The sequence below is a fragment of the Lonchura striata genome, chromosome 5 (assembly GCF_050655825.1).
Source record: "Lonchura striata isolate lonStrDom1 chromosome 5, ASM5065582v1, whole genome shotgun sequence".
Taxonomy (NCBI): Eukaryota; Metazoa; Chordata; class Aves; order Passeriformes; family Estrildidae; genus Lonchura; species Lonchura striata.
This window is the reverse complement of record NC_140707.1, coordinates 58,547,990-58,562,155: the sequence shown is the minus strand read 5'-3', so window position 1 is coordinate 58,562,155 and position 14,166 is coordinate 58,547,990. Positions and strand designations below refer to the sequence as shown.

At 37.7% G+C, this 14,166-nt stretch overlaps 1 protein-coding gene across 19 annotated transcripts in view; it reads right to left on the bottom strand.

Annotated features, from left to right (window-relative positions):
• Positions 1–14,166, bottom strand: part of UNC79 (unc-79 subunit of NALCN channel complex) — a 106,632-nt gene that overhangs the window by 57,846 nt on the left and 34,620 nt on the right. For all 19 annotated transcript variants that reach the window (XM_085580653.1, XM_085580665.1, XM_021541307.4 and 16 more), the window contains 10 exons: positions 12,714–12,935; positions 11,903–12,130; positions 10,374–10,515; positions 9,916–9,995; positions 9,683–9,831; positions 8,509–8,666; positions 7,994–8,175; positions 6,553–6,754; positions 4,774–4,953; positions 3,665–3,730 (listed from right to left, as the gene is read on the bottom strand). In XM_085580653.1, coding sequence (XP_085436779.1) covers positions 3,665–3,730; positions 4,774–4,953; positions 6,553–6,754; positions 7,994–8,175; positions 8,509–8,666; positions 9,683–9,831; positions 9,916–9,995; positions 10,374–10,515; positions 11,903–12,130; positions 12,714–12,935 — 1,609 coding nt within the window. The remainder of the gene's footprint in view (positions 1–3,664; positions 3,731–4,773; positions 4,954–6,552; positions 6,755–7,993; positions 8,176–8,508; positions 8,667–9,682; positions 9,832–9,915; positions 9,996–10,373; positions 10,516–11,902; positions 12,131–12,713; positions 12,936–14,166) is intronic.

Genomic DNA, 14,166 nt, shown 5'->3' with positions numbered 1-14,166 from the left:
AATACACCCAGTGAAATTGCAGGAGACAGGCATGCACACTGTTCCTCTGCTGCCTCAGGTCCAACAGCACAGAAATACCTACTGTGTACACTCAACTCCATTTCTCAGCTTTCCCATACTGAGTGGAGCACCTTATTTCCCTAAATCTAAGTGCATTTCTGCCAAATTGAACATTATTATTCTTCCACATCCACCAAATCCCACTGCCACCAAATTCTCATCTGGTATGGTTATCAGTCTTTTCTCAGTAAACATGAACATACATCAGTCTTTGACAGTGGAAAATGTACAAAATGGCAAGGGTAGGAAATATGAAAAATTGTACCAAATAATGATTAAACAAAGAATGAAGACTTCCCCTATTAGCACAAATCCTTTAAATAACTTGTAGTACTACAAATAACTTGTAAATAAATAGTGTTGTTTTAATATTCTAATTTACCCATATTCTCAGTGTGATATGCTATTCTGACAAAGGACTCCTTTGCTGATATAACTGCATCTGTCTTAGGTTCCTCACAAGAAAAACTGCCATGTCTGTAATTTTAAAAAATAATTTTAAAGTATATTGCTTTTTTAATTGTGAGTGAACAGAGGTTTGTTTAGCTGCTTTGCAAAGCACGGGAGATGGTTGTCATTTCTATGACAGATAAAAATTAAAACTATGTAGCAGGCAGGAATTTTCAGATCCACTTCTATTAAGAATAACTTTCATTTATTGGTCTTACTTGGGTTAGAAGAAAATACAATCTTTATGTTATACAGTATTTTTTGTTCCAGACAGTTTTCACTGGGATTTTTTACTTAAAAACCCTCCTTCAAAATGGAAATTCTCTATCCAAGCTTTTGCTGGACCAAGATTTGCAGATACAAAAAGAAAACAATGAATTCTGAAATAATTAGCATCAGAAATAAAGCAAAACCATTTTCAGAAGTACTTCAAAAATGTACTCAGAAAGTCATCTTAGCTTCATGGACATAAACTGAGAAATAATCTTTTATTCTTATATAATATTACATCCAGGTTAAAATTTTCCATGGAACTATATCATAAAGACACAATTTTCATAAAGATGATATTTGACCATATTATTCAGCCCTATTTATTTCCATCTCTAGAACATGTTGTGATATTTTCAATAAAATAAGGAGATAAGACAAAATTAATAAAAATATCATTGGGCTCTAAATAAACACTGGTTCTCCAAATAGAATTTGTACAGTAATTAATCTGAAAAGATTAAACCATTTTATTTTCACCTGCTGAACAACATAATTTAGAAGCTCAGTGATAAAATGTTCAACTTCAAAAGTGTTTCATTAACTCTAGCTAACAGATACTTCCCAAGACTTCTCCTGACATGTTACTTTTCCAGAAATATTACTACGCTTTCTGATGCTCATTTGTCATACTTTATCCTCATACTTATTTCTCACTTCTCATACTTGAAACTCAGGAAAAACTACACAGTAGAATAGAGTGAAGAAAGCTTTGTTTGAACTCTGATTTGTTTGTCAAAGGTCTACTAAGGATCAAGACTAGGGAATGTCATTCACCCCATTTTTATTTCTGATGCAAAAAACAAGAAATGGAGAACTACTTGTTTAAAACTACAAAAACTGTACAATCTAGTTTAATCAATAGATCTTCAGGATCTGGAAAACTTCTGCTGCTGTCTGGAATGAGTCTTAGGTTATATCAAGCCTGAACTAAACATCAACACAAGACACAGGGTACATGTTATCACATGAGGCTGTTAAAATCCAAGCTTGGAATGCAAAACCAAGGCAGCTCTGTCTTTACAGTGGCTAGGGTAAGTTTTATCCCTTAAAATTCATGTGCATTTGTATGTGCCTATACAAGGTAATCTAGATACACAAACATATCATCCCCAACCCTCATCAAAACCTTCTCACATCACCAAACACACAGCCAGGTAATATACAGCCTCCACACCTGAATTCAGTCTAGCTTTACCTCCAAAGATTCATCTCTTTATTCATGTGTGACTTATATCAGACCCCTTTACCTCAAATTACTTTAAGGTATATCACAATGTGACATAAAACAGCACTTCATCATCCCAACTGTGATTCCTATCAATGAAACTCTCCCACTGACTGTTCAGGATACTGCCGAGGACATAAGAACAAATACATGATCCTGGTGTTTAATCCATACAGAATGCACAATGAATTCACCTTGCATTTGGACTGTGCAAGGATGCCTGTTTTAGATCTAAAAAGAACAGATGAGCATGAAAACTGGTTCATTCAAGGGCTATGTATAAAATACACGTTTTTCTACAACAGATGTACATCCTCAATTTAGGAGTCAGTCAGTTCCTTAGCTGAAACACATATGCTCGATACTGCCAATGCAGCATTAAAAACTGAAACAAATCTCAAAATTTTTTTTTTTTACAAATATACAAGCTTTTAGGAAGAAATAATAAATATTGAGCAGGAAAAAAGGAACAGTAATTAGTCTTCCAGTTTCCAAATAATCTGTCATATTCTGAATCATATTATCAGAATTTTCTTGAGATCAGAAGTTACTTAGCTACATGAAAAATTTTATATATACATTTTTAGTGGAAACTTTGTTTTAACCTTACGTGATGAACTACCTAAGCCTGGAAAGCAAAGTATAGAAATAACAAAATACTAAGAAAGCCACAATGTGTAACAATGCCTACTGTGAGACTGACAGTTCTTATGCAACAAATGCCTTTAAGCCCGGGACTTAGCAGGTGCTTGGTGCCATTAAATTAAGAACAATCATCCACTGATATACTTGTTTGTTGCATCATGAGTGTGTGTTCCCTCTGTGAGCCTCTGACAACCCACAAAAATGTTCTAAAAGGAAACAGTTTATTTCCAGCTCTCACTGGGCTAGCACAGCAGGGCTATATCCTGATAATTCAGAAACTCCCCTATTTCATTTCACAGCTTAGTCAGCTCCCACAGTGACAAGGTATCTTCCTTTCAGTTGATCATCAAATAAGTTGATATATTTTGATTACAAATTTTTATCTGTTGGACATATTCCAAGTTTTGAAGACAGAACATTAAAATATCTGAATCTGACATATTTACACTTCCAAATTATCAGTCTACACAGCACTCAAAGCAATTAACTGTCAGTAGCCACAATTATTATATGGATCCTGCTGTGCTACCTATTCTACAGAAGCCTGACAAAAGGGTGACATCTTCAGAAAACATCAGTAAATACAAAATAAGGGACTTGAGATATCTATAAGCAGAGGAGATAAGTGTAATTAATATACAGTACTGACAGGCAAAAGCATTCTGTCTGCTGTCTTTAAAGCCTGAAAGACTCAAAGATCTGTCTCAAAACAGGTGACCCATGGGACCAGTCTAGCAAATATTTACTTGTGGGCAATCAAACACAGGAGGGTGAGGCACTGCTGGCATAGCTGACTGACTCCAAAGTCTTATTTACAACTGGAGTCAGCTTTCAGTACAGATTGAGAGCAAAGCTTCAATTTACACTTTTTGGAACCATGCTGAGATGTGATTCAGTCTGCCATTTAGACAACTTCCATCTTGTGTAAGTTTATCTCATGATTCAGCAAGAAAGTCAGAGTTAGAGCCTTCCTTTTCCTGTTCCATCAAAACACACCTTTGTCACACCCACCTGGTGTTTGCTCTGGTGTTCCTCCAAGTGCTGGTGCAGACTGCTCATGTCTGGTCAAGCTCACAGCTTTAGAAAAAAAACAGGAGCAGCTCTGTTTAATAAGGCAGCATTGACATCTTACACTTAGCTTACATTCAGTGCTAGCACATTTATGTTCATTTACTCATGCACTGTTGTCAGGCAGTAAGTGTAACTGCTTGGAACATGTCACTTGTGTGCCCTATAGATTTTGTGCACCATGTTCTATAACTCTAATTTCCTACGTCATTTAATTTTGCAGGTAGAGTCAGCACACAGGAGTCTCTGTGCAGCATCTGTAATCAGTCATGAATGATTACCTAAGAATCCCAAAATATTCAGGGGGACTGTGTTGGAAAGAATATATATTGCAGTGTTGGAAAGAAAATTACCTTTTAAGTTAATAGTTCACTAGCACCCAGGTTCAAAAGTTTTACCAGGTCCCATTATATGAGTAAGAGCAATGTGAGAGGGCCAATTTGAATATAAAGATTAATCTGCGTTTGCAAAATTCTCTAAATGAGAACAGCCAAGCTTCATCTCTGCTTGGAAAGGCACTCCATACAATCCTATGTCTTTCCAGCACCTAGGTCCCCCTCTAGAAGCCCACAGGAAGGATGTGTTGCATGGACATTGTTTCCTTAACAACAGAATGTTGAATATATTCAAAAACTCATTTGAGACATTAACAGCTGTTTTTAAGACATCTAGCATATGCTGCTTGCACTGATTAATACTTATGATTAATAAATATATTAGTAATATAAGTATGAGGATTTTTTCTGTAAAATCTGCTTCTATTTAAGACAAAACTACTGCATATTAGCCACAAATAAAAATTAAGATCTAGAAAAGACAAACTAGTCTTGGAGCATTTTATCCTGGCCTTTTGAACAGACATATCTAGACACAATTTGTCTACGTCTGCTTTCTTTGTCAAACTCATTAAGTTGTCATTATCTGAGTAATGCCCAAAGCAGTCAGAAACCGACGGGACAAATACTGACAACTCCAATGTGTACCCATCAATGGGATACGATCCTAGGGGAGAAGACAGGGGTGTGTCACAAAAACACAAATAGGTACTCAACGAATTTTGGTGGTTAAGGTTTCTGGAAGGGAGAGCGCTCTCTTGGACTCGGCGGGTCCCTTGACGCTGTCCCTCAGGGAGCGCACGCTCTTCTGGCGGTTCCGCGCGAAACGAGCCCTCTTGATCTTCCACATTGCCGCATCACTGAGGTTGGCCACATTTGTCCGGACAGCAGTGATAGCTTTGCAAATGCAAGGACCAAGTTAGGATTCATTCCACAGCACGGGGAGCTCCTACTGCTGCCAAGTGCCAAATGCAACTGGGCCCCGGGTCCCACTCGAGCCAAGAAAGTTTCAAATGGGCCCACGGGGTCCACCTGCAAGGTACTCATTTGCATGCTCTCATTCTGAAAACCGTAAAACGCCAGAAGGCATAACTGATTTTAAAAATTATGCTGTTTCTTGGTCAAAAACAGATTCTTGAAGCCAAAACCTGAATTTCAGGCTAAGAGAATGTAAGGTGCTCCCTATTTAAAACGGTAGAAATCTCACAAGTATGGATCACATTTAGTGTACTCATACCTAACCATGGCCTCTAGTTTTGCCTTACTAACCTCGTGTTCTGCCTGCACCTACCATCCTGATTTTGAACTCAAAAAACCTGTGAGTGTTTGATTATGGAGTTACAGTGGTGTTATCAGCAATATCGCTGCATGTCTTAATGGGATCACCAATACTTTTCCACACTCATATCTATAGTGCACTGGAACCCCTTGAGTTTAATCATCTGAGTGACTGAAGTCAGCGAGTCCATCCTCCACATCACCCATCTATTTGAAATGGCAAGGAGAAAGGTTAAAAAGAAATCTAAACATTTTCTTCAGCTTAATTTAAATCACTCCAAAATATTCCTATTTAAAGATATTGCCCTATGTTTGCAGCCAGAGGTGTTAGAAACTAGTGCCCAGACTCCCTCCTCAGTCCACAGCAGCAGATCTCAGCACTGGGTCAAGCTACTCACATATGGAGAAGAAAACACCTTTGCAGTTCCATCCCTCTCCTGTGGAGCAGCATGTAGACTTTTTTAGACACCATGCAAATGTAGAAGGAAGCATTAGGCTGCTGAGGGAACATGCACTGTTCAAACAGCTGTTCCCATCTCCTCCAGGAAAATCAGATGGAAATAGATCTGACTCATAGGCCACCACTTGGGTTAGGAAGTTTTCAATTATTCAGCATTCTAAAAAATTATGCATTAATTTATTTTTAGTGTCTCTCTAGTGAAAGGAAGATGTGGCTTCTCATTAAGAAACCAAGTATGAACAGGACAAACATTTAAAAACATTTGTCACTGCAAAAATAGTTAACTGAGCACTGGCTCTAGGGGTCCATGTATCTCTATGCCGTGCCCCACACATTGCAGCTTATTTGAGGGTCAAACAACTCCTAGAGCTCACTTTGCACAGACCACCACAGGACAGGGCTGGCCATGATCTGGGACTTGAAGAATAGCAAATGTGACAGCATTAGAACTTCTACAGTAGAATAAGTGGGTTAATGTGGGTTGGAGGTGCTCATAGAACCAAATCACAATTCAACCAAGGCTGGCAATCACATCCTAGTGAAAGCAAAACACAACACCCAAAGGTGCAACAGAACACAGCCTAATCTGTATTCAGGAAGTAAAAAATGCTTACTTCAATTTACATTATTTTGACCTGAAAAATTACTTAATTTCAGAGAATTTATATACATGAGACCTGCAACTCTCTCAGACTCTTGCAAGCAGCTAAAATTCCAGGCCGGTAAAGAGTGATCATATTGACTTGGATTATGCTTACTTGTTGGGAAAGGAAATTCTTTGTTGCAGTCCAGATGAAGCTGTGCCTCCAAAGACAGGGTCTCAAAGCGATTCACAAAGAACTCCCAGCTCAAAGCTGGGATATCTGCTTTTAGAAAATGAAGTAGCAAAAGCTTACTAAGAATTGTGGGCCTATCCTTGACAACTGTGTCAAACTGGAAATCAAGGCAGAGGCAGAGACCCTATAGGGGGAAACAAAGAAAACACACAACTGAGATACGAGATCTCTTAAGTATTTTTTAAATAAAGGGAGGTCAAAGCTCATAACTTCTTCTGTCAGTTAGTGCAGGATCAAGGTTTAGCTCCTTTTTTCTACCAAGTCCTTCAAATCAGAACTAACGCTACTGATATCAGAGGGAGGTAAGTAAAGAGATAAATAAGCATCATATTTTGAATGTAGAATTTTCTAAGATTTTGAGTAATACATAGGTACAGGCAAAGTTCTATCCTACTGCATATTTGGTACACGATATCAAAGTGCTTTGCTCATGCTCCCCATCTGAGAAAAACATTACATTTAGGTAACTGGATCAAGCCCTTAATTATGAAAGAATGAATCACCATGGTTAAACAAGGGAAAAAAGATTACATTGTGAAGGGTATCAGAGGCACATTGCCTGAAAATTCTTCTGTACATTATCTGCACTAGAATTTTGTCTGGACTGTCAAGACTTAAGTCTGGTAAAAAAGCCCACATATTGAATATGAAAGTGCAGTATACTGGTCTCATTTGAACCCAAGTTCAGTAACAGTGTCATTGAACTCAAGTTCTCTGGAAACTATTTTGAAAAGGTACCAAATGGAATTAAACTAGCAAATATTAACAGCTTTTGGTAGGCAGTAACCCTGAACGCTTTAAAATACATATTCAGTCTATTCTCTGCAGAACTAGAACTGAATTGTTTTATGAGATTTATTTTTTTATCTTGCTTTTCTCACTTAGGTATCTGTTTTGATTTAATCATGTGAATCCTGACTGGCAGGCTCTCTCATATTCATTAAATTACATGTCTAAGTAAATCTTGAAAAGATCGAGACCATGTTTGGTTTTGCTCAAATATATTTTCTCACTGTGAGCACAGCAGGGTCTCATAAGACTTAGATTTTTTTTTTTTAATTGAAAAATATCAAATTATTTTCAAAAAATAAAAAGAACATTTACAGTTTTCAACAACAGCAGTTCAAACACAATAATCCTTTGCAGTCAAAGTATTTACAGTTGGACTCAATCTTAAAAAATTTTTTTTTCTATGATTTTAAGTTGGGGTAGGGCAGTATCATTTCGTGCATATGTGAAGCACCAAGACCAGTAATGCTTGCCCAAAGAAGTATTAGCAGTGACTGTGATGCTGTACACCTGAATTCCAGGTGAAAAGCCAGTTTCCCATTGGAATGTATTATTTCCCATGTAGCACACCCACCTGTAAAGCTGGCCTCTTTATGGTGTCAAGTAATAGTCCAGCTCTTGTAGCCACTGCTGGGTTGACATCTTCCACAGCAGTCAGGAAACAGCAGAATGCGTGAGCCAAAGAGTACTTCAGTAGGTGGTTTTTTGTCACAGAATGAATATCCAAAAATCTGCACAACACAGCCACTTTCTCAACTGCAGCAGCAAGACAAGAGGCACATTCATTTAGGCAATGGTTTATGTCCTGATTAATACACATTTCCTAGAAATAAGCACAGCTGAGAAAGTAACCATGAAAAATAGCTAGGAAGAGTTATAATTTTGATTTTTAATATCCAAAATGTCTCATCTTCTCCTTTATTTTACTGCACACTGTTGTGCCATAGGTTAGCATTGAACTATCTGCAAAACTTTCCAAAGCAGCAAAAAGATCATTATCTATTATATGTCTCCTCAGTTACTGCAGAGAAAGCTTTACTTCTTCAGAGAAGAAACAGAGAGAAAATAGAGTACATTTCTCAGGCCTACCTGCTTCAAATCTCATCTTCCAGTCTTTACTGTTGAAATTGCTGTTTATGATTGTCCAGAAAATGTCAGCTCCATGAGGAAGCGAAAGTGCATGAAGAAGAAGTGGGACTGCCAGGGAAGAAAGCTGAGAGAATTCAGACTTTATAACTCCCCATAGGCTGGCAAGACAAAAAAGAGCAAGCCTGCTTATAAAGACACTCCCTTGATATCCTTTCTTCTAAATGTAAAGAACTTTGCATGAGCATTTCTATGAGCCATGCTGGGCATTTATGTGAGTACTATGGAGTGGATTGTAGTAAAAACAGACTAGGAAAAGAAAGCTACTTGCAAATCTTCAGCTACAGCATTTTTTTTGAAAATCCAGGTTCAAATAGTCCTCATTTTGAAATATTGCATTTAGAAAGAGCTTGCCTAGTTCAAGAAACTGCCATGGAACACAGTCTATGCTACAAATTAGGAGTTTCAGCATGACCAGCTACACCACATAAGCCACATGAACTGTCTTGACACAAAAATCATGTGTATCCACAAATAACTAAGAAGTTGGATATTCACAGTTTGCTGGTATAGATTCATGACAGATTCTCTAGGCTGCTAAAATCCTAAGTCTTGGGAAATGCTCAGCAAAATTGATACAGAGCAGCTGTTAAATGCTGACAAACAAAAGATCATATGCTGATGTTTACTCAGCTACATTTCTGCAGAAGTCTCCTCCAAAGAGAATCTTAAAATGCACAGAATTTCAATCCCATGCACTCTGAGTGAATAAACTTCCTTTTCCTCACAAAAATAAGGTGAAATACTATTGTTGTCTCAGCTTCAATGCTAAGGCCCTATAAACTGTGTGCCTGCCTTCAAACATCCTTTATTTTATTTTGTAGATTCCAGGAAGATACATCAGTCTCAAGTAATGGTATTATTGAATATGACTCTGACTCATTACAAAAGAGGTGGTTCACAATGGAGTAGCCATGATGGACAATGCAGGGTTACCTTGACTTCATTTACATCTTAATTAGCCTGTGCAATAACTTTTATACCGGTTTCTTAATCTTTCTGTACTTCTCTACCACTCTTGTTAATTTTCCATAGTAAACTTGCAAATTCTTTGACACTAACAACAAAAGTGGAGAACTAATGAAGTATGAAGAGAAAATGCGCAATATTAACCCACCTTGCAATCAACATGTGATCTTGAATATAGGCAAGAAATTGTGGATGGTCTTTTCTTGCTATATACAGGCATTCCCCATGAAGACACAGGATCTTCAGACAATTCAACATATTAAAAAGAATGTCTGGTTCTTCAAACCTTGACATTTCCTGTGTAAACAGATGTTTCTCTCTCAACACAATGACACCACTTCACCAACAATACAAACTAAACTAACAAGTAATCAATGTTACCTGCAGTATAGTGTATATGAGCTTCAAGGTAACTGGAAGTTGCTGATAACAAAACTTCCTTTCTGTGTCATTCTTTATTGCTGTTAAAAATGTAAGTTACAGACAATATTAAAATTCTTTTATCTGTGACTTCAAAATGAATCTAAAGAATGTTAAAGTGATGAGAGATAAATTAATTCTAGGCACATAAATCCTGCAGTCAGCATGGAATGTGGCATCTAATGTTTTTGCTATTTTATATGTTCAAAAAGCCAAGATTTCTTTTAACATTTCTGGGACACAGTCCCACTTGCTATCAACTTATTTACAGCCTATTCAATTAATATGTTGAAAGAATTAAATGCATCATAAAAAAAGAGGCTGTGCACTGCTGGACTTGAAAGCCTGCTTTTATTGTATATGAGTATAAGCATTTCTTTTAAAGTCTTACTACAATAACCTTTTCAGCCTCTACTTACCAGCATTTTCTGTGGTTTCTGTGTGATTTCCTGGGTTTTCTCCATGCTTTGGTGCTGATTTGTCTTCCTCTTCTCCTTCAGTTCCTATAATAAACTCAGGTCTAGTATACAGAAGACTATCCTCAAGGTTATCTGTGGGCTCCTTTAAGAATATAATAAGTTAAATTAATTTCTTGATGTTACCTACAGACATGAGGTCATATCCTGCTGACTAAGCTACATTTGGTGTGACAAACTGAGCTCAAATGAGGCAGACTTTGTTTAGTTCCATGTACATTTATGCACTCAAATCACCTGCATATCTAATATTTTACATCAGCAAATGAATGACCAAGCAAGGGGTGTTTCAGACATTGATTAAACAGAAACTATATATGCATATTGGAGCTGAGGTGGATACAATCAAAGGGCCAATACTTCACCAAGTTTGTCATCCTTGCCTGACAGGAGTAGCAGACAGGAGCAGGATGTTTCCTGCACTACTGTGGAGTTACAGGCTTAGGGGCAGGACCTACCTCGACCACTTTTACACTGAAAAATGTAAACTCCATTTACAAACTGGAGTTACTTCTGCCTGTGGCAAGCAGCTCAGGACATTGTGATATTTGTGTTGTAAATTTCAGGGTGAATTTCTGGAAGTGTCCCAGCACCCAAAAGACTGCACTGCTCCCTAATTCTCAGTTGAGATGAGAATATGTACTGAAGGGGAATGAGATGATTTTCTAGCACAAGTTATTGAATACCATGTGCAAAATATCTACTTCTAGCATACACATCAAATGTAATTCTGAAAATTTGACACATAAAAAGGCATCATTATTCCCTGCATGGAAGAAAAAAAGCTAATAAAAATCTGCCACTAACATGCCACAGCAAATGAGCATCATAATAAATGGAATGATGCCTTCTTTTCAACTACCAGATGGAACAGTTACATATAATAGACATCCAGCTTAAAATAAATTAATCAGACCAGCACCACCACCATAGAAAATTCTCCAATTCTTCTGCAAAGCTACAAAGAAGTTTAATGATGACTAGTGACTGGAGAGTATCTATCTTGGTCGGATAAAGCTGGATACTCAACTTGAAGTAAAATCATTTTTCCCACAGTGCTCAGCATTTCAAATAGTCAAGTTCCAACTAAGGCTTGCTCACTTGACAACTGATGCACTCAAAATCATTAATCATTTTGTATCCGCTCCTTTCTTTTAACAAAAGGTAAGTATTAACACTTTACATTTTTTTTTGAGACACAGTAAGATTGGAGTTATGCACATCCAAAGTGAAATAGCACTTCAGTTTTCATGGAGGAAGAGTTCATGGCAAATGAATATTGCCATCTTCCCTGGGTTCTTTGAATCAATTCAAACTTAGGAAATTTTACAGTTCAATAGTATTTTGTTTTAACCTCTCAAATCCTTTGTGCCAAAAGTCAGTGCAGCTTTGCTCCCTTGAGCACAGTGGAATGAGAATAGTGAAGGAGTGTCAGGACACCAGTAATACACACCCTTTCCTGCTCTACTTACCACAAGCCTGATTTCTTCTTTTGGAGCAAGCTGTTCCAGCAGCTCAAAACCCAGCTGGTAACACAGAATGCTGGACTGGCACAGACCACATTCAACTGCTTTTTCATCTTTCTGACAGGTGTGAGAACCACCCCAAGGTGCCTGAAACACATTGTTTATGATGGATATTATATCTTTTGAGATGCTGTTCTCTAAGCCCAAAGTGACACCATCATCCTGGAGTTCCATCTGAAAGAAAGAGAAAATAATATTAATTTAAAAGGCAGAGTACAAACTATCTGCCTCTTCCTACATTTCTGCTAGTTTTATATTACAATACTGGGAAGAATCTGGGATAAACTGTAATTCAGAATTTTAAATTGCCACTGGTGTTGAGGCCCAAGCTCAAACAGTTAGAGAAAATAGACAATTTCAAGCACAGAATCCATTCATTTTACCTGGAGACTGTCATCCAAAACATTTGTCCTTGGATTCACAATGTAGCAATTCAGCTATCCAAAAATTATGTATCTAACCTAAGCTTATCAACAAATCTCTGCCTCTAGTCTGTAAAAATAAACAAAGCTCCAAGGAAAAGTTCCTGTTACTAGTGTCAGGTTAGTATCTAACCTGAATGTGAAGGTATCTAACTTCTTTGAACATGAACCTATAATTTCTATAGAGATAAAGACAGATGGCACCTGTGCTGGGATTTAAATGCCTTACACTTCATGCCAGGCCCTCAGCAGAAAGATAATCAATAAAGGAGAGCCAAAAGTGACTACAGAACTTCAGTTTTCCTTCCATGTGCATGTTTTTCTTCTGCAAGTACCTGCTTCAGGATTAGATCAAACATCAGAATGAAGCAATTAAGATTCATTTCCTCATCTTCACACTCAAAATCAATTGCTTTTCCACTAGGATGTCCAAAATTCTTGAAAGGGCTGTGAAAAGGACTTCGTATTGGACTCCGAAATGGGCTCTGGAAGGGGCTTGGGAAAGGACTCAGCACGTTGTGCTGAACTCTGCGCCCGGGGTCAGAAGCAACGCTTACCTGAAAACATAAAAAAATCAACGTGTCCAAATGACTGTTAGACATTTAAGCAATCTCATTCTATAAGAAAATGCTAAAAATAGCAAGAACTCTGACAGCCTTGCCACTCTCTTGTGTAGCTTTTTTTTGCAAAATATACAGGTGTCCCTTATTAACACCACTGAACAATAAGATACTACAGAAGTACAGGAACCATATTCTGCCCAGATGATGCAGTCTCTCAAGCTAAGTGGCTGACATCTATTATGTTATTCCTACTAAGGAGAATTTCAACATCAAAAACCAAACTGAAAATTGGTGCAGGCAGTAAAGCAGCCATCAGGTTACAATGATCTTCTCCATAATCCATGGACACTGGCTTTAATAGCAGGAGGCTAATAAAAGAGCTCACCTCAAGAGAACTGTGTTAACTGAGGCTGTACCAAGGCTACAGGTAGCTGCAAATGAGCTAGACACAAGGGCAGAAAGAAGTTGTGTATGTCTGCACTGATTTATGCCCACACCACAGCAGGCCTGCTAAAACACCCTGAGAACTTCTAGGCATTGCAGGGAGACACACACTTAGATGACACACTAAGTCGATTTTCACACGAGCTATGGTCTGAAAGACCAGACAGTAAGTTTAATCATTTTTTGTGCTTAGTTTAGAAGTGATCATGGTCTAGATGTGGCAGTGTTCTCTGCAGAATTGTATCAGAAGACTGGCAGACCATGTCTAAGGAGTCATCAACTGCCTAGATGCTGTAGTTCCTTAAATCTAAAGAATCAGGTCTTTCAAGCAACCTTGTTCCTGGTGTCTTGAAGCACTTCATCCAGACTACTGGGAAGTTAAGTCACATCAGACCAAGTATGTGTAGTACCTACATATTTGTACGTGTTTTCTTCCAGACCATAAGCCTTTGACAGACAATTTTTAGATCAAATTCTGCATCTCTTGTGTTTGGGACAAAAAATGCAGGGAACCAGAAATAAATTCTGTTCTCTCACTCTTTCAAAACATACCCGGGCCCACCAAATTCATACCAGAATACAAAAGGTCATTCTGGATGACTAGTTGTCCATAACAGTTTGTTCCTGATGGTTATTAATAGAAGGTGCAAAGAATAAAACAGCTTGGAAAAGATACCAAGTTCCCACCTGTGTTATCTTTACACTTTTATATGATAAGTAATATTAACTGAAGTCATGCCAATGTTCTTTCATTTTCAAAATGTTTACTGTTTTCAGTCAA